This window comes from Suricata suricatta, chromosome 13 (genome assembly GCF_006229205.1).
Source record: "Suricata suricatta isolate VVHF042 chromosome 13, meerkat_22Aug2017_6uvM2_HiC, whole genome shotgun sequence".
NCBI lineage: Eukaryota > Metazoa > Chordata > Mammalia > Carnivora > Herpestidae > Suricata > Suricata suricatta.
This window is the reverse complement of record NC_043712.1, coordinates 78,638,356-78,657,119: the sequence shown is the minus strand read 5'-3', so window position 1 is coordinate 78,657,119 and position 18,764 is coordinate 78,638,356. Positions and strand designations below refer to the sequence as shown.

General features: G+C 41.4%; 1 protein-coding gene across 4 annotated transcripts in view; it reads left to right on the top strand.

Annotated features, from left to right (window-relative positions):
- The window catches only part of SMC5 (structural maintenance of chromosomes 5), a 90,682-nt gene that overhangs the window by 55,854 nt on the left and 16,064 nt on the right, over positions 1-18,764 (top strand). For 2 of the 4 annotated variants that reach the window (XM_029919776.1, XM_029919775.1), the window contains exons 12-18: positions 2,227-2,321; positions 2,918-3,050; positions 3,685-3,741; positions 4,336-4,509; positions 4,604-4,773; positions 15,059-15,182; positions 15,530-15,652. In XM_029919776.1, the coding sequence (XP_029775636.1) occupies positions 2,227-2,321; positions 2,918-3,050; positions 3,685-3,741; positions 4,336-4,509; positions 4,604-4,773; positions 15,059-15,182; positions 15,530-15,652 (876 nt within the window). The remainder of the gene's footprint in view (positions 1-2,226; positions 2,322-2,917; positions 3,051-3,684; positions 3,742-4,335; positions 4,510-4,603; positions 4,774-15,058; positions 15,183-15,529; positions 15,653-18,764) is intronic. The other 2 variants (XM_029919777.1, XM_029919778.1) reach the window with 1 other exon arrangement.

The window sequence follows — 18,764 nt, the reverse complement described above, 5'->3', positions numbered from 1 at the left end:
CAAGAGAAAAAACGGCCCATAATTCCATCTGAAACATATTTTGACGTTATCTGGAATTAGAATAATCGTCACACTCTTAAGAGAAAAAATAATGTAATGAAGGGCCTTTGGTGTTGGACATCCTTTTTGGAAATGTATTGGAATTAACTCGGTTTTTCTTCGGTGGGGAGTGTGGGAGTCACTATGTTGTTGCTTTTAAATAAAACCTCTTCAAAAAGAATGAGAATTCTGTATCTGGCTCCAAAAACACTGCGGAGAATCTAAGGCACTAAAAGGCAGCGTGGCTGGCTGAGTAGTTACGAGCAGGCCTGCGTACAGGTAGGCTGCCAAGATTAGAATTCTGGCTTTGCTACTAAATTGGGCAAGTTTCCTACACGTTTTATGCCATAATTTCCTCATCTGTAAAATGTAGATATGTTATCTACTTCTAAGATGGTTGTGAGGATTAAATCCGTTAATCAATGGAAAAGTATTTAGAACATGTTTGCTTGTAATTATTTTTATTACATATGGTTATCTTTAATTTTTTTAATGTTTATGTTTTAGAGCGAGCACGCAGGTGGGGGAGGGGAAGAGAGAGGGGGAGTCACATAATCTGAAGCAGGCTCTGAGCTGTCAGCACAGAGCCTGATGCTGGGCTCGAACTCACAAGCTTTGAGATCATGACCTGAGCCAAAGTCAGATGCTTAACCAACTGAGCCACCCAGGGGCCCCTATGGTTATCTATAAAATACATATTGTTAGCTGTTATATTGTTATGGTCAGTAAGATTTCTTTCCTTTTATACACACCTTCTGCTTCTGTTAAAAACCCTAAAAGATTAGATTTGGGGTTTGTGTTGGTTAAATCTTTGTTAGCAAGTGTAAGTGAGGACAGGACCCTGAATCAGCTGCAGTGGTCCTCTATTTCTGGTAAATTAGTGATTGGAAAGAATCCTTACTTCCTTTGGCTTTTACTGTAGTGTCCTCCTTCTGGTTTGGGAGTTGGCAGGGAATGTGAATATATGGTAATTGGATAAAAAGTTGCATCTATCGAATTATAGAATGGACTCCCAGAAGTTAGCCGTTTGTATAGTCTGGAATTATTTAAGCTTAACCAGGGAGTTTTTGGTCTGGGGTAAGAGCTTATTGAAGAAGTAGGTCACTTTGATTACAAGTGGATGGCAAGGGCATTCATTCGGGTGTATAGATGCTTTCTGTTGGAAATGACCAGATTAACCTACACCGAGTACCTTTTCTGAGTCAAAAACATGCTGCTTCTCTGCTAAGGATCTGAATCTTTTATCGATAATGTGGTGGCCTAAAAATTTGACTTTTAATTTTGTCTGTGTGCTATAATTAACTTTCCTTAACTTCTCCTCAGAACTCCCTCGTACATGTAGGACTTTGTATTTTAAATTGTGAAATCTATCTAACCCCCTCCTGTAATCCTATCTGCTAGAGTACCATTTCCAGGACGGGGTATAAATATTACGTCTGCTATACATTTATCATAGATGCCCTGTATCCGGTAAGGAAGTTGCCTTCCTTTTCTACTTTGCTCAGAATTATTTTATCGTATTTTTCTGTATCTGTTGGGATGATCATAGGGCTTTTGTACTTTATTCTGTTGATACAACTTAGATTGTTTTTTGAATGTTACATCTCAAATTTCTGGGATAAATTCTACTTGGTCATGTGTATTATTCTTGTATTAATGGATTCTGCGTGCTAATATTTTGTAGAGGATTTTTGCATATGTATTCATGAGGGATATTGTTTTTGTCAGGTTTTGGTGTCTGGATTATGCTGGAAATAAAATGATTTGGGAAATGCCTGTTCCATTTCTCCTGGTTTCTGAGAGTGTTGGTATACTGCTTCCTTAACTGTTAGAGCATATGTCTTTCACTATTTTCACTGACCAATTCTTTCTTTAAAAACATGGAAGTATAATATTATCACACTAAAATTTTTTCTTGAAAGTACCATTAAAGGGGCTCCTGGCTGGCTCAGTCAGTTAAGCATCCGACTCTTAGTTTCTGTCATGAACTTGCAGTTCATGAGTTCAAGCTCTGCATCAGTGCCGAGCCTGCTTGGGATTCTCTCTGTGCCCCTCCCGTGCTCCCTCACTCTCCTAAAATAAACTTACTTTAAAAAAAAAAAGAACCATTACATATCCAGTTGTTGATCATACCATGAATGCCAGCAGGAATATAACTTTAAAACATTTTCTCTTCCTCATATTCAGATTCGTGACAATAAAAAATTAAGAGTAAATGCTGTTATTGCTCCCAAGAGTTCATATGCAGACAAAGCACCTTCACGATCTCTGAATGACCTCAAGTAAGTCTTAAAAATACCTGCTACTTTAAATATTGAATAACCATTTTTAGCTCTTATATATACTTTATCCCTCACATAAATATGTATGTTGTTATAGGTTCTATTATTCCTTTTTCAGACCTCTACTTAAGTCTAAAATAAGGAAAAATCTAGGAACAGACAAACCATGGAATACTTACTTATGTATGATGGTGCTGTTTCAAATTAGTGCAGTAATATTGGACTGTTAGCTAAAAGATCCTAAAATAGTTGGTTAGGTATTGGGAAGACAAATCGTCGCTTCATAATGCAGGAATAATTCCAGAAGGACTCAATGGAAAACTTGCAGTTATAAAACAGCTATAAGTAATTAAGGGTATAAGTCCACATTCTAAATATAAACGCAACGGAGGAAACAAAAAATGTAATAGTTTGTTATCATGAATATATTAATAAACTTTTCTGACAATGGAAATAAGTCTTAATCACTTAAGTGATTTTAAAATACACAAAAACTTTGTGTATTATCACTAGGTTTTATTTGCCACTTGTTGACTATCTGATTTCTGTAAGTGATTTTTAAGAAGAAAAATCTAAGAAGTGCTTTTTGTTGGCAGACAGTATGGGTTTTTCTCTTACCTGCGAGAATTGTTTGATGCACCTGATCCCGTCATGAGCTTCCTTTGCTGCAATTATCATATTCATGAAGTTCCTGTGGGAACTGAAAGGACCAGGGAAAAAATTGAACGGGTAAGAAAGTACTGAATCAGTACCTAAACCTTGTTTTGTTAAAACTTCTTGGGGCTTCTGGGTGGTTCAGTCGGCTGAGTGTCCGACTTTGGCTCAGGTCATGGTCTCACGGTTCGCGAATTTGAGCCCCGTGTCAGGCTCTGTACGGACAGCTTAGCGCCTGGAGCCTGCTTGGGATTCTGGGATTCTGTGTCTCCCTTTCTCTCTGCCCCTCCCCTGCTCATGCTCTGTTTCTCTCTTTCTCTCTCTCTCAAAAACAAATCTTTTTTAAAAAATGACATCCTGGGGAACTTTTGGGGAAAATGAATACTAGAACTCTCCGTGTGGGTGCACCTCGTTCCTATCTTATGAACACAGGGGAAGACCATATAAAAGACCATTTATGGAATTGTTCTCTCAATTTCCAGGACTCCTCCCTTTGGTTACCTTTTCTACTGCCAGCCTTAAATCACTGTGTCCTTTTTGCAGGGAGTGCCCTTCCCCCACCATCTCTATCACCTTACATTCCTAAGAACTGGAGTAGGCTAACGTCTGGGCTTTCCCTCCAATTCAGAGTATTCAGCAGTTTATAGACGCCAGGTTATATACCTTGTTCAACTAAGTGTGCTTAAACATGTCTTATCTCTTTACTTAGACTATAAACTTCTGGATAGAAGCAAGCCACACGAGTATTGGTGGTGAAGCTGCAGAGGTCAGAAAATACAGAAATACAGTACTGTTATTGTGTTTAGAATGTGCTTTAGTTTACGGAACTTTTTGTGTAAGTTCTTGAGAGACAAGATCTCCAAATAACGCAAAAAACTCCACAAAGTTTGAGGTCCTTAAAGTGTTTCCATTTAAGTATCCTTCCAAATACACAGGAGTCGAATATGATTATGAATCTGTAAACAGTATAATGGAGGGACGGTGAGAGTCAGTGATTTAGTCGAGCTCCCACAGTTCTGTCTCTTGGGCGGCTGGGTCCCCACATCGCCTCTGTAGATCGAACAAAACTCCGAAGGACTCTTACGTAGGAGAGGTTGTAGACTCAGCTAGAAACATAGCCTCCTTTGCTACAGCTGTTTTGGTTTTCTCCTCTCTCTCTACTTCAGTGTTTTCCATAATAACAACCTGAAGTATATCAGCCACCTCTTTAGAGATGTTACTGGATAAGTTAAAGAAGAAAGTATATCTATTTTGATCTTCTAAAATGGAATTGGTCCGTATTTTCAATGCTTTAGTCCTTTTAAAAATATTTAATTACTATTCAGTGTACACTAATACTTTGTTTCACATTGTTTGACAGGTAATACAAGAAACCCAGTTAAAACAGATGTACACAGCAGAAGAAAAGTATGTGGTGAAAACTTCCTTTTATTCAAACAAAGTTATTTCTAGCAACACATCCCTAAAAGTAGCCCAGTTTCTTACAGTCACCGTGGATCGAGAGCAGAGAAGACACTTAGAAGAACAGCTAAAGGTTGGTTATTTTCAGTATTGGATTAGAAAATAAAAAGTGGATCTATAATAACTTAAGTAGAACTATTTTAAAAATAATTTTGAATATTTCGTAGGAAATTAATAGAAAACTGCAAGCCGTGGAAGCAGGGCTGATTGCCCTGTATGAGAGAAACAAGCACCTGGAGCACAAAGACAATGAACTTAGACAGAAGAAGAAGGAGCTTCTTGAAAGGAAAACCAAGAAAAGACAACTGGAACAGAAAATCAGTTCCAAACTAGGAAGGTACCATTCAGCCCCTGTGGATGGGCGGGGGGAGGGGCGGCTGGCATAGAGCACTGAGGCCATTAGTTCCTCAGGCACACCTTGTTTGATTGTGCTTGGCAGGTACTGCGTTTTTTCTTTTGTTTTGTGTACAAATTGAAGGTTTGGCAACCCCGTGTCAAGCAAGTCTGTTGGCATCAGTTTTCTAGTAGCTTTGGCTCACTTTTGCCTTTGTGTCACATTTTGGCAATTCTCACAATATTTCAAACTATTTTATTCTATGTGTCGTGATCAGCAGTTAGGACTATGGAAGCCCAGATAATTTAGCAATGAAGTATTTTTTCATTAATGTATGTACATTATTTTAGATTATAACACTGTGGCACACTTAATAGACTACAACGTAGTGTAGACATGACTCTTACATGCAGCGGGAAGTCATAAAATTCTTTTGACTTCCTTTATTGCAGGGGTCTGGAACCAAATCCGCAGTGTTTCTGAGGTGTGCCTGTACCCTGTAATGCTGATGCAATTCCCACAAACACGTTTTCTAGTAATTTCTCTCAAACTTTAATCCTGTGGCCCAAAATAAACTTGTAGGGCAAAGGTTGGTGAATTTTAAGTGCTGTTCTTCTGTCCTTTGATCAATTGTTTTGACCTCTAGACTCCTTTCTGTGCTTAAAAGTTACTGAGGACCTTGAGAAAGTTTAATTTATATGGTTTATATCTGGTGCTATTTAATGCCACGTTAGTAACTAAAACAAGGCTTAAAGTATTTATGAAATGCCAGTTTTCCAAACAAAATACAGTTAACAAGAAGAGTGGCATTGTTTTACATTTTTATCAATCTCTTTCGATAAACTTGCTTCATATCCGCTTTTACCTTCAGTCTGTTGTGAGATGTTGCTTTGCAGTAGATCGATAGTTTTCAGATAATTATCTGTTGTCTAGTCAAAACCTGCCGCGGGTGGTTTGCTAAAGCTCAGGTGCCCTGTGGAATCTGCAGTCAGTGACAGAGATTCTTCTTCTGTTACAACTCCTTGCACTGTAAGTGGATCTTTTACCCAATGATTTTGTTCATCACTCATTGGTCGTTTATAGGTCTTTCAGATATTGACATTTTATTGTGTAATATACAAAGAATGGGTTAATTTCCAATCCCATCAGAAAGATCCTTCAGAATTGGGAAGCTGTCAGGCTTGCAGTGGTAGATAGAGGTTTTCCAAATCCTAATTTTCACTTGAAAGTTGAATTTTGTCAGTGGGGGGCAAATATTGTCTGTTATTTTTCTTGAGGTGATAGGCTCACTTCATTCACTTCGGGTTGGGAGGAACAGTCTGCCAGATACCTAAGTCTAAATTACCATAGTTAGTTACCCTTTCACGTAAAACTGGTCTTTCTTGAAAACAGTAGTCCAGCTCCCAACTCAGTCACGCATGTGCTTTTCCTAGAGGTATCCATTAGAAGTACTGTGGACTTTAGAATAGTCAGTGTGGTGAAATACAGACATATACGCAGTCACCACTGGGACGTGGGTCAAGGTGGCAGCAGAGGAAGGTACTGAGTTCCCCTCCCCGCACAGACCCAGCTAATCACCAGCTACCTAGGAAACAGTTCGAGCTGGACTGAACTGCGGTTCTGTAACAAGGGATATAAGGTCTGCATCAAGATGGGTAGGAAATACAGAGACAGAATCACTCAAAACCTCTCCCCTGGAGGAGTGCCCACCATTCGAGTAGTGCTGTCTGCGCTCCCTATCACAAATATGGCGCTCTTCCCTGAGGAATTTGTGCCTACGTAGGCCCCTCAACCCTCGGGACCTGCACCAGAGAGATGAGTCCCCAAAACCTCTGGCCTTGGGGACCAAGGAGGCTTACATCTAGGAGAAAGTTCCAGCAGCAGTAGTAAAATTTTGCTCCTAAGGACTCATGCAAAGACCGCAGGACCTTGGGCAAAAGCAACTGTTTAAAAAGGAGTTAGGCCAGAAGTGAAGGAGATTCGTTTGAAAATCTTAAAAGCATCCACCCAAGAGGCAGGAGCTTAATGGGAATTCCTCCTGGGACAGAGTCGCTGGTGGGCACCATTTTTGCACTCTCCTGTAGTCTGCTGGCCCTGGTGGGTGTATGCCACGTCCCTGTCAGAGCTGGGTGGCCACGGTTATGAAAGGATCAGAGACGGTTCCTGGCAGGCTACTATCCCCATGGCCCTGCACAGATAGCAATCTGAAACACTCCCCAGTCTTCTGTGAACAAGGCCCCTGTGTCCTAGAACTACAGCTTCTGGCCTCCCACACATCGAGAGGCTACGGAATTTGTTCTCAGGAAACATGGCCTGGGAGGTGTCATCTCTATCTGTGTTGGCCTTGCCCCAGCTCACCAGGACCTCCCAGAAAGAGCTCATATGGAGCCCTCATATTTGCAGCAGTTTCCGAGGAGACCCCACCAGATTACGTGGTGTGTAGGCCAGAGGGTTTTTGGTTATGGTCCCTGAGGACCTTACTGTATATATAATTACATAGCTTAAAAGCTGCTGCCTGAAGGTCTGGCTTCTATTCAGCCTGAAACTAGAGGCAGACTGAGAGTCCTTCCTCTGGAACACTCACAGCACTTGGCACTCCCTCAACAGCTGGGCTCTGTCAGGGATAAATCAGGCTGCATAGACCACAGAGGTTCATGTGACAACCGAGAGCTAAGCACAGGTGAATGACAGGGATCATCTCCATGAGGTCACTTGAAGACTTATTGAAAGTTGAGAAGGTTGAAGGTTGTTTCATCTGCTGCTTAAAAATCAACACAGAATCAAGCAAAATGAAGAAACAAAAGAGTGTGTTCCAAATGAAAGACCAAGAACCATTATGAAATGGTGATAATTTGCCTAATACAGAATTCAAAGTAATGGTCTTAAAACAAGAGGAATGAATACAGCAAGAACTTCCCTAAAGAAACAGAAAATATAAAGTCCCACACAGACTTCACAATGACTGAACAGTGAAGTGACTGAATTGTAAAATACACTGGAGGAGTTGCAGCAACAGACTAGATGAAGCACAAGAAAAATCAGTAATGTGGGAGACAGGGTACTAGAATTCACCCAAAAACAATAGTGAAGAAGAAAGAATTTTAGAAAGTAAAAAGAGCTTAAGGGACAACATCAAGCAGAGTGACTTTTGCATTATATGAGTCACAGAAGCATGAAAAGAGAAAGGAGCGGAAAACATATTTGAAGAAACAAATAACTGATAAGTTCCCTAACCTCAGGAAGGCATAGACATCCAGATCCAGGAAGCCCAGAGGATTCCACATGAGCTCAAGAGGAAATCTGTTCAGCAGAAGAGCATTGATTTTTTTTTTTTTTTTTTTTTTTTTTTTTTTTTTCCTGAAAACAAATCACTTTCCAGTTGGATGTCAGTGACATTTGGCTGACTGGAAACCTGAATTCCTCGGTAATGAAGAATTTACAGAGTCAGTGTTCAAAGCTGTTGGTGTTTCAGTTTTAAGCATCCTTGATAGATAGAAGCATTTTATTTGTGTCCAAGACTATATAACTTCATCACTTTGATATTTACCATCTGATCTTGTGGATTAAAGTATTTATCCCAGAGATGGAACGTTGACTGGTTTATAAAATACTCTCTACCCATCTGCTGGAAAGTGATTAATGCCTAAATGTTTAAAATCAGTTGAATTGTGGTCATAGGCTTTGAGGAACATTAGACCCAAAGGAGTCCTATACCAATGAATATGTGGAATTTATAGGAAATTTCAAATCCTTAAACACTTCACCACAGAAGGGTTTTGAAGGAGCTATCCAAGGCCTTATGATGATTCAGTGTACAGCTACCCCTCAGTTCATCAAGGATGTGTACCGTTGAAGAGCCTAATGGAGAATTTTAGACATCTAGACCTGGTGTAGAATTCTATTTCTAGGTCACGAGGAACTACCTGTGATAGGACATTTGCCATTTGAGGTTTTGTGAACATCAGGGTAGGATTGCATCATGTCGATGGTCTAGAGGATGGTCTGGAATATTTGGCAAAAATGTCATGAACACCTAATGCAGTATGTGGAAGGCAGATCATGTTACCTCTTACTGATCCAAGTGGATTTGGCTTCAAATCCTCGTATCATTTATCATCAATGGAATTAAAGGCCAGAGTTGGTTGGTTGGTTGTCACACCACAGCAAATTAACGCAGTCGGTGGGGCTGGATGATGTGTACTTGGCAGTGAAGAAGCTCTTGCTGAGACAACTGCTGACAAAGGCCAAGATTCTGGGTCTGATAATCATATAGACACGGTCTCAAGGAAGTATTGGAAAGGTTTGATCACAGCCCAGTCCCTTCTGCCTCCTTCCAGAGTTCAAGAAAATTATCTCAGGCAGCAGTCTCAGACCGTTCCTCAACACCAGCCAAGACCCAGCAGATTGCACTCCTCCAAGACGGTATATACTAGCTCCTGAAAAGGTGACAGAGGAGGTCCTTGTTTAGTCACCTGTTGTTCGGTCATTAATACAGCCAGTGATGTCTCAGGCCGCACAGGTGCCAGTTCCTTAGGGCAGGTCTCAGTGTCCATGTTTAGCTGGGTTATGAGCCGTGCAGCGTCTTGAGAGACCACTCAGAGCAACAGACGTGGATGATAGAGGCAAATACTCATCAGCCACAAGAAGAAGTAAGAAAAATTCCAAAACAGCTTCAAATGGTCCATGGTTAAGGGCTGCAGATTTTTAAAAAATTTTTATTTTAGAGAGAGAGAGAGTGAGTGGGGGAGAGGGACAAGGAAGAGAGAGAATCTTAAGCAGGCTTCACACTCAGCACAGAGCCCAAGGCAGGGCTCAATCCCACGACACTGGGACCATGACCTGAGCCAAAAATCAAGAGAACACTCGACCAACCGAGCCACCCAGGCACCCCAAGGGCTGAAAGGTTTGTTCCCCCCCCCCCCACCACAACGGTCAACCCCTGGCTTGAATATTGATTCTGTTCAGCTTTCTTCTGACTCCATCTAACATCTTGCAACTTGTATCTGTAAATGTTAATGACGAGGTTGTTTAACCAGAATCAAAGTGGAATGAAGCCTGGACACATTGGCTCCATTCAGCCTGTGATACAACGGCAGCCTTTACAGAGTGCATCAAATCAGAGTCAGCAGAGCGTACTGAGCTGGCACAGGCCGTCAACACCACCTTCCAGTCAGAGCACTCTTAAAGCCTCGCTGTGTGGACCCCGTGGTGATTTCGAAGCCAGAAACATGGTCCACAGTCCACCTCGTGTACCACAAAACAGTACCCAGGGTACTGCCATCACTACACTGACTCAGGACAGATAGGATTTTCTCAACGGGAGCAGCTCGTGATTAGAGCTTAAGTTACTAACTGCTCCTGTAGCTTCCTGGGTGATCGTGGTACCTCGCACGATGCTTAGGGTCAGGTGGTGACTGCCTGCCCTCCTCGAGCTACACTGCAGCAGCGGCCACAGTCCTGGTCAGCCACGCAGCAGAGCGCCCAGGAATCTCTGGCTCAGCTCACCCACCTCCAGCACAGTGTTCACAGACTTGAAGGATTCCCATGGAGCAACCTTGAAATCGCCATATGCGCTCTGCTGCGTTTCCACTACAGCAGAGCCCTTTTCGCTGTCACATCACCACAGCGACCCCGGGCTCGGCCACAGCAGCATCTGGTTGGCACAGCACCGCCAGTTTGACCTGTCTTCTAAGGTTCACCCACCACAGGAGCACATACGCCTCTTCTGGCCGCCAGCAAGGCAGGGGTTGGCCATGAAGAGTTACTGAAGCTAGAAGTCCTAGCAGTCTCACAAGAAGCAGTATTGAATGTTCTAGTTCCTGGAATTAGCAGGGAAAATGCTGCCAATTGCTACAAATATACATTAAATACCAGCCAACAGGAGATGATCGTGGGGCCATCGCCAATTCTGATACTGTTATTTCTACTTGCCCACCCATCTATTTTTCGATGGAGGAAAGGGTATTGCCAGATGTCAAGCTCAGCTGTGAAACATGATCTCCAGTCATCAGAAAGGTCCCAGCAAGATTAGTAACTTAGTGGTTATGTGCCTTTTCAGGTGTACGAGGGTTTGCTTACAATAATGCCATGAAGGTAGTAGACTCAGGAGCCCCCTTCTCTGGTCCCTCTCTTTTTTCAAAGAATGATAGAATAGTAATTAGTGTCAGAAATTATAATTAAGACTATATGACAAGCGCATAACTAACCTCATACTCAACATTGAAAAGCTGACATCTTTTCCTTTAATATCAGGATCAAGACCAGGATGCCGACTCTCTACACTTTTTTTCAGCATAGTGTGAGAAACCGTAGGGGCGCCTGGGGAGCTCAGTCGGTTAAGCACCAGACTCTTGATCTTAGCTCAGGTCATGATCTCACGGTTGTGAGATTCTGCCCCTCTCCTTTGCCTGTGCTCTTTGTGTAAACTTAAAATTTTTTTTTAAAAAAATCTATCCCTCTGCTTTAAAGAAAATCCTAGCTAGAGCAATTAGGTAAGAGAGAAATAAAAAGCATCTAAATTGGAAAAGAAGTAAAACCGTCGCTATTTGTGGATGACAGGTTTCTACGTAGAAAACCCTAAACCTTTCTCTACCCAAAGAAACTGGTAGAGCTAACCAACAAATTCCATAAAGTTGCAGGGTACAAAATCTCCATACAAAAATCTGTTGTGTTTTTATGTACTAACAAAGTAATCTGAAAGGTGAATTAAGAAAACAGTCCCATTTACAAAAGAAAATGAAGAAGGGAATGCTAAGGAATTACTTTAATCAAGGAGGTGAAAGACCTATAAACTGAACACCGTAACACATTGAGGAAAGAAATTGAATAGGACACATAAATGGAAAGATTTTCTGTGCTCATGGATTAGAAGAAGGTTGTTTAAATGTCCATATTTCCCAAAGCAATCTGTAGATTCAATGCAAGTCCTATCCATTTCCAAATTCTAGTGGCATTTTTCAGCATTAGAACTACAAATTTGGGGGACCACAAAAGATACCAAATAGCCAAAGCAATCTTAAGAACAAACCTGAAGGCATCACATTCCCTGATTTCAAACTATATCACAAAGCTTTATTAATCAAAACAGGGTATTGACATAATATAGACACATAGATCAGTGGAGTAGAACAGAGCGCTGAGAAATAAACCCATGTGTCTGTGGTTAATTTGTGACAAAAGAGATAGGAATATACAATGAGGAAAGGATAGTCTCTTCAATAAATGGTGCTGGGAAGACTGGCCCACTGTCTTGCACCATGCAGAAAAATCAACTCAAAATGGGTTGGAGACTTGAATGTACCAGAAATCATAACACTCCTGGGGAAAAAAACAGGCAGTAAGTTCCTTCACATCGTTGGATGTTGGCAATAATTATTCAAAGGCCTCAGCAACAAATCACAAATAAACAAATGGAACCGTATCAAAATAAAAACCTTCTGCACAGTAAAGGAAACCATCGACACACCAAGAAGGCGACCTATGGAATGGGAGAAGATATTTGCAAATCATATATCGGATAAGGGTTTACTATCTAAAATGTGTAAAGAACTCGATCAAGTCAATAGCACAAAAACAAATCTACAGATGAGCAGAGGATCTGAATAGACATTTTTCCCCAAAGATCTACAGCTGACCAGAGGCACATGAATTAAAAGTAGAACTACCTCCTGATCCAGTAATTCCACTTCGGGCTATTTATGCGAGGAAAAATGAAAGCACACATTTGAAAAGATGCATGTTGTGGTCATTGCAGCAGTATTTACAATAGCCAAGAAATGGAAGCAACCTGAGTGTCCACTGATGGATGACTGGGTGAAGGAGAGGTGAGGGAGACAGACAGACAGACAGACACACGCGCACGCATGCACATGTGCTGCAATATCACTAAGCCATTAAAAGGAATGAAATCTTTTGTGACAGCTAAGTCGAACTTGAGGGTAAAGGAAGTAAGTCAGAAAGACAAATACCATCACTATCCTGTGAGTGCAAAAACAAATGAACAAACAAAACAATGCATTAGTGGTTGCCAGAGGGGAGAGATGGGTAAAGGTGATCAAGAGGTACACACTTACAGTTACAAAATCAAAACTCATGGGAATCTAATGTATGGCGTGTGGCTACGGGTAATAACACTGTATTGCGTTTTTGGAAGTTGCTGAGAGAGTAGATCTTCAAAGTGCCTGTTACTAGAAAGAAAACTTAGACATTAACTAGATTTTTGTGGTGATCATTTCGTAATATGTACAAATACCAAATCATCGTGTTGTATACCAGAAACTAATAGAACGTTAAGTCAATTATACTTTAAGTAAAAAATACGTACTCAAGATTTGCAATTTAGTAAAATTAATTTTTACTGTTATCAAGAGTATTAATTTGGCATTTTGAAGTATCTATTAACTATGAGTACTACCTAGATTCATTCCAGATTACTTGCATTTTTATTCGCAACTGCTTTTGTACCATCAGTACAAAATATCATTGCCGTGAAAAGGGCACCTGAGATCATCTTACAGCAGTGAAAATGGTTCATGATTCCCCTGAAATGGTTTCAGGGATCGCCACAGGTCTCTGGACCATGCTTTGAGAACCACTGACCTAGACTTATATCCTTTGAATTTGGAGAGAGGCAGGTACAAGCTAATAGGCTGTGCATTTTCTCATTGATTCTGAAAGAGTAACAGGCCAGGAGGAGGATATGCTGATTTTCACAGAAGACACTGGGCACCTGGGGCTTGTTTCTCCTTCGATTGTCATCTCCCTTGTTACCCGTAAAATTATGTCTGCGTAGTCTTAATGGACACACATTCCACAGAATCCTATAGAAAGATGTGAATAGTCTTCAGGCCTTCTCTTGAAGGGTAACTACTAGCTTACTGTGAATGTCCCTGCAACCATCCTGAGGGCCGACTATACAGTTTATTTTGTATTTGGATATTTTGTAAACTGGAATACAGAAGAGGATATAAAGGCCATTGGGGGTTTCTTTCTAGGGGAAGGGAACATGGCTTCCAGGTTAAAGGTTTCCCCATGTACTGCCTCAGACCTTTTTATTGTAATTATTTTATGTCTTTTCCTATAAAGATTTAGATATGACTGACAGAGTCAGTCTTTGTAATAAGTGACCATTCGTTGCCTTGAGTTACTAGGTATCCATTTATCTTGACCTAATCAACACATTTGCAAATTGAGTCATATATGAAATGCATTAAGGTAGTTTTTGTTTTGTTTTGTTAGTAAACAATTGTCCATTAACTATTACTGAAAAAGTTAATAATGTACCTTGGTTGCTGAAAGCAGGACACTACTTAGTCTGGCTGCCCCAGAAGGCTTTTCGTTGCTAGCCCTCTTTTCAGCCTTCACCTTTGGCGTCCTTTCTGTCTTTAATCATCTGTGAGACATTTCACCTTTTCTGTTCGACTGTTCTCTTGGACCCACTGTCTAAAACTAAGCTTTCTCTTTATAAAGTAATGTTGGTTTTTGTAGTGAAATGACCTTTCATACCCATCGCCAGCACCTATGGTTACAACACTCCTCTCCTTTAGATTGACTTTCAGATTTTTCCAGTCTCCTTTCACTTGACCTGTTTCACCTCTGCTTCCTGGCGTCCTCCACACTTTCCCACATACTGCTGAGGCCCCGCTCTGCACCATCTGCTGGAGTAGAGAGAACTTGGACACTTGTTCCCCCGCACTGTAGTGATCTTATGTGACTTAACTTCTGGTCCTTGGTTCCATCTTCGATAACAAAGTATTTTTAGGATGGCTGTATTATCCTTTTACTGTATATTTTTAATCTGTTAAATCTCCCCAGTTAAGCTCCTTAGGGCAAGGGATGTGTGTAGACAACATTAATAGCAACAGTAGGAACTAATACTTATCCACCAGTTCAGGGTCAGGCACTCTACTAAGTGCGTTCCATATATTACTTCTTTAAATCTTCACCTTTGCCCTATTGGAAAAATACTATTATTTTTTGCATTTTATAGATAAGGAAACTGAAGTCCAGAAGAGTAACTTGTCTGGTTATACTGCTCATTATTGACAAAAGGAGATTCAAATCCATCTTTTTTACTCTAGCTCCTATAGCATTATGCCATCATTACTTAAACTGGGCTGGGCACATAACATCTCAACAAATACATTTTGATCCTATGTGGTTGTTTAATCTAGAAGCTAGTAGTTTATATGTGTGAGTAGCATTGATGAGAAGCCCATGAAACAGCAGGAAACCTGGGTCCAATCCTTGTGTTAACTCTGATTTCTGCATCATTATGTGTTTCATACAGTTTAAAGCTGATGGAACAGGATACTTGCAACCTTGAGGAGGAGGAGCGGAAAGCAAGTACCAAAATCAAGGAAATCAACGTTCAAAAAGCAAAACTTGTTACTGAGTTAACAAACTTTGTAAAGGTAAGTAAGGCATTTTCTTAATTTTGGTCACTCTTTTGTGGCAGATAAGTACATAGTAAAATCTTAGGAAGTTTTTTTTAAATCTATCAACAATTTTAACTTACTCGGTTTGTATCTCTTTATAGGTCAATAATTTGGTTAAAAGCACTCATTAAGCTAAATTATTCCAGAAGATTCACTAAATACACAGGAAAGCATTTTAAAAGTCTCTTATAAGAAATAGTTGCAAAAAGAACTATTCGAGGCATCAGATTAGAAAAATGTTTTTCTCTTGACTTGTAAGTTTTTGAAAAAACTTTTTTTTTTTTTGGTTGTAAAACAAACTTTCAGGGGTTTTTTATTCCTAGATTTGTACTTCTTTGCACATAGAAAAAGTTGATTTAATTCTTCAAAATACTACAGTGATCTCCGAGAAGAACAAATTAGAGTCAGATTACATGGCTGCGTCATCACAGCTCCGTCTCACAGAGGTACAATTTTTGCCTTTATTTTTTTATTATGAGGTTCCAGCCTCAGACCAGTTTGAAAACCTATATCAGCAGTTGGAATATGTGTTTTGTTTTATGCTATTTACAAATTTAATGCATTTTGCTGATGAGGACGCCATATTTGAAACACTGTACCATGCATCTAATGTTATTTGATTGGGAGAAGTGTGGTAATGAGAAATTAGAGTATCTTATTTAGTCACTTGACAGGCAAAGTCTCCTCTCTGCTCTCAGCCCATAAAAACTCTAGTCATTCTGTCACCACTAGTGGCTTTTATTACAGTTGGTACATCTCATAACGTAAACTGCAGATGAATTATAATCAAGCCTGAGAGTGGTCTTAGTGTACAGTTTTGGCGATTTAATCTTCTGTTAATACTGCTCTGTGAAGTGATGAATATTAAAATAGAGTGCATGCAGGGGATGAAATGTGATGTGCAGAGGTAACAAAGGTCCCCAAGAAGAACTGGCAACAAAAGAGGGCGATGGTGACATTGTTTTAGAGTCTTCTGAATCCTTGCCCAAAAATAGAAGAGCAGCTAGGATAGTAGCCACAGGGTCAGGGGCAATGACGAAACTAAGCAAAACCGAGTTTCCGAGTACCCCTGTAGCCGCTGCGCCGGACACTCTCCCACCGCCCGCCCAGAGCGAGCGTCGGGATGCACACGGGAAGGGCACAGTCCCCGCAAGACTGGTGGCGGGCCCTAGCCCCTTTCTCCGGAAGGCTCAAGAATAATCAAGGGGGGCCTGGGTGGCTGTGTTGGTTGAGTTTCTGACTTGGGCTAAGGTTGTGGTCTCACACTTCATGGGTTCGAGCCATGCTGCCATCATGGAGCCTGCTTTGGGTCCTCTGTCCCCTCCCTGTGCCCCTCCCCAACTTGCACTCTCTGTCTCTCAAATACATACACTTAAAAACGTAAATCCAGGCAATCATAGGACTCAAAACGCCAACCCTCTAATCACAAGATTTGTCTTTCTGGCATTGCCTATCTGCATCTTGAGTCACCATCTAGGCCTGAGTGTAGGTGTGATCCAGGGGGCTCCTCGTGAATAATAAAGACATTCCTATCACTCAGGAAATTCCTAGGGGTTTAGATTCTCCTTCCCAAGAACCAGGAACTAAGGCCTGACTCTTTATTGCACACCTGTGAATCCCCCAGACTGTCAGGGAAGATGCGGTCAGCAGCAGGCCAGCGTGGTATCAGGAAGTAGGTGGTAAGCAGAGGGAAAGCTCAGAGAATCCAACAGTGAGGTCACCGCACCTTCTCTTTGCTAAAGGAAAGAGGCCCCACTAGGTGCGGGAAGCTCCGCAGATGAGTTTGGCAACAGCTGAAGGCGACTGTGGACTCAGGAAGGTGGATGGCGCGTGGAGGCGCGGGCCGGCCAGCGCTCCGAGCAGCCCCTCGCCGCAGCTCCCTGAGAAGCAGAGCTCTGCGCCGGCCAGGGGAGCGCGAGGCAGCGCGCAGTGCTGAGAAGGCGCAGGGAGGCCGCTGAAGCGAGACAGGACGCTTCCCGAGCGGCCTGTGCGTGTTGTCGTGTTGTCGGGAAGTAAAAGGATGGTGCCTCTCAGTGGGAACTGGGGGAGATGGAAATAAGCGAGCGCCAGTATTCTTATAGTGGGACCAACAGACCGTATTCTAAAAGATATAAAGGACATAAGGATATTATATCAGATGTTTGTGTAAACTTTCCTAAATACCAAAAGATAGACAAGGGGAGGGAGATAACGAAACAGATCATGTCACTAAAGATTATTTTATATAACATATGTGACACAAAAATAAACGTGACATAAAAGCCAGAACTAAGGCCACACATCGATGATGTCATCAAGTAAAAGAGAATATAACACATCTTTTTAAAAAATGGCTATTTCAGAGTTCCAGTATGGTGCAGAATGTGAGAGAGACAGCTAAAAGAAAGGGATTCAGAAAGTTATAAAAAGGGCGAAGAACCCGAGGGATGGATATATATGTATATATACATGTGTATATATACATCCACATTAAATTTATGAAATCCTAATGATACTTAAAATAATATTGGTCACCTTTGGGGGTTACTCGAGAACTAGCTCATTATTTTGAAAATGGCAAAGAAAGAATCAAGCATTTATCCAGAATTTTCTGTGTGACTTTTTTTTTTTTTTTTAAGAGAGGGAGAGAGAGAGAGCCTAAGTCAGGGAGACAGACAGACAGACAAAGAGAATCCTAAGCAGGCTCCACACTGGGCTCCATTCTGTGACTGGGAAGTCATGACCTAAGCTGAAATCAAGAATTGGATGCTCAGCCTACCGACCCACCCAGGCGCCCCTGTATGTGAACCATTATTTAGCTTAAACAAGTAGAAGACGTGCCTCTGGACAGAAGCGTGTCCGGTAATAAACGCAGGAGGAATGACAGCATTAGAGTATCGCCTTTGCAGTGCTCATGAATCCGTTGGCGCACATTAGCTGCTAACATCACAGAAAAATAACCGTATGTTTATGTGTGTGCTGACAGAAAGACACGACGTGAAATTATTTTGTGAAAAAGTTTCACTCTTCTGAAGCTTCTGGAACAGGGTGCGTTCACATCATCAGTGTCAACATCTTATGCTGGAAAGTTCTTACTGTGGGGGCTGTCCTGTGCATTGTAGGATGCTTAAATGTAAGCCAGTGTCCCTGGCCTTTACTTGCTAGATGCCAGCAGTATGCCCTCCCCACTCCAATGGTGACGACCGACTGTGTCTTCAGACATTGTCCAGTGCACCCTGGGGGACAGGATTGCTCCCATCCTAGAACCACTGCCATCTTAGGCTTCAGAATACTCCACTTAATACTTGTGTCTCCATTTAGGTGACAAATTGTCATCAAAAATACTTAATCATATTTTAATTTTATGAAAGTTAACAGTTGAAGGGCACTTGGGTGGCTTCATAAGTAGAGCATCTGACTCTTGATTTCAGCTCAGGTCATGATCTCAGGGTCGTTGGATTGAGCCCTGCTTTGGGCTCCACGCTGAGCATGGAGCCTGCTAGGATTCTCTTTCTCGGTCTCTCTCTCCTTCTGCGGCCCTCCCCCCCCCCCAAATTTACAGTTTTTAAAAACGTAAAT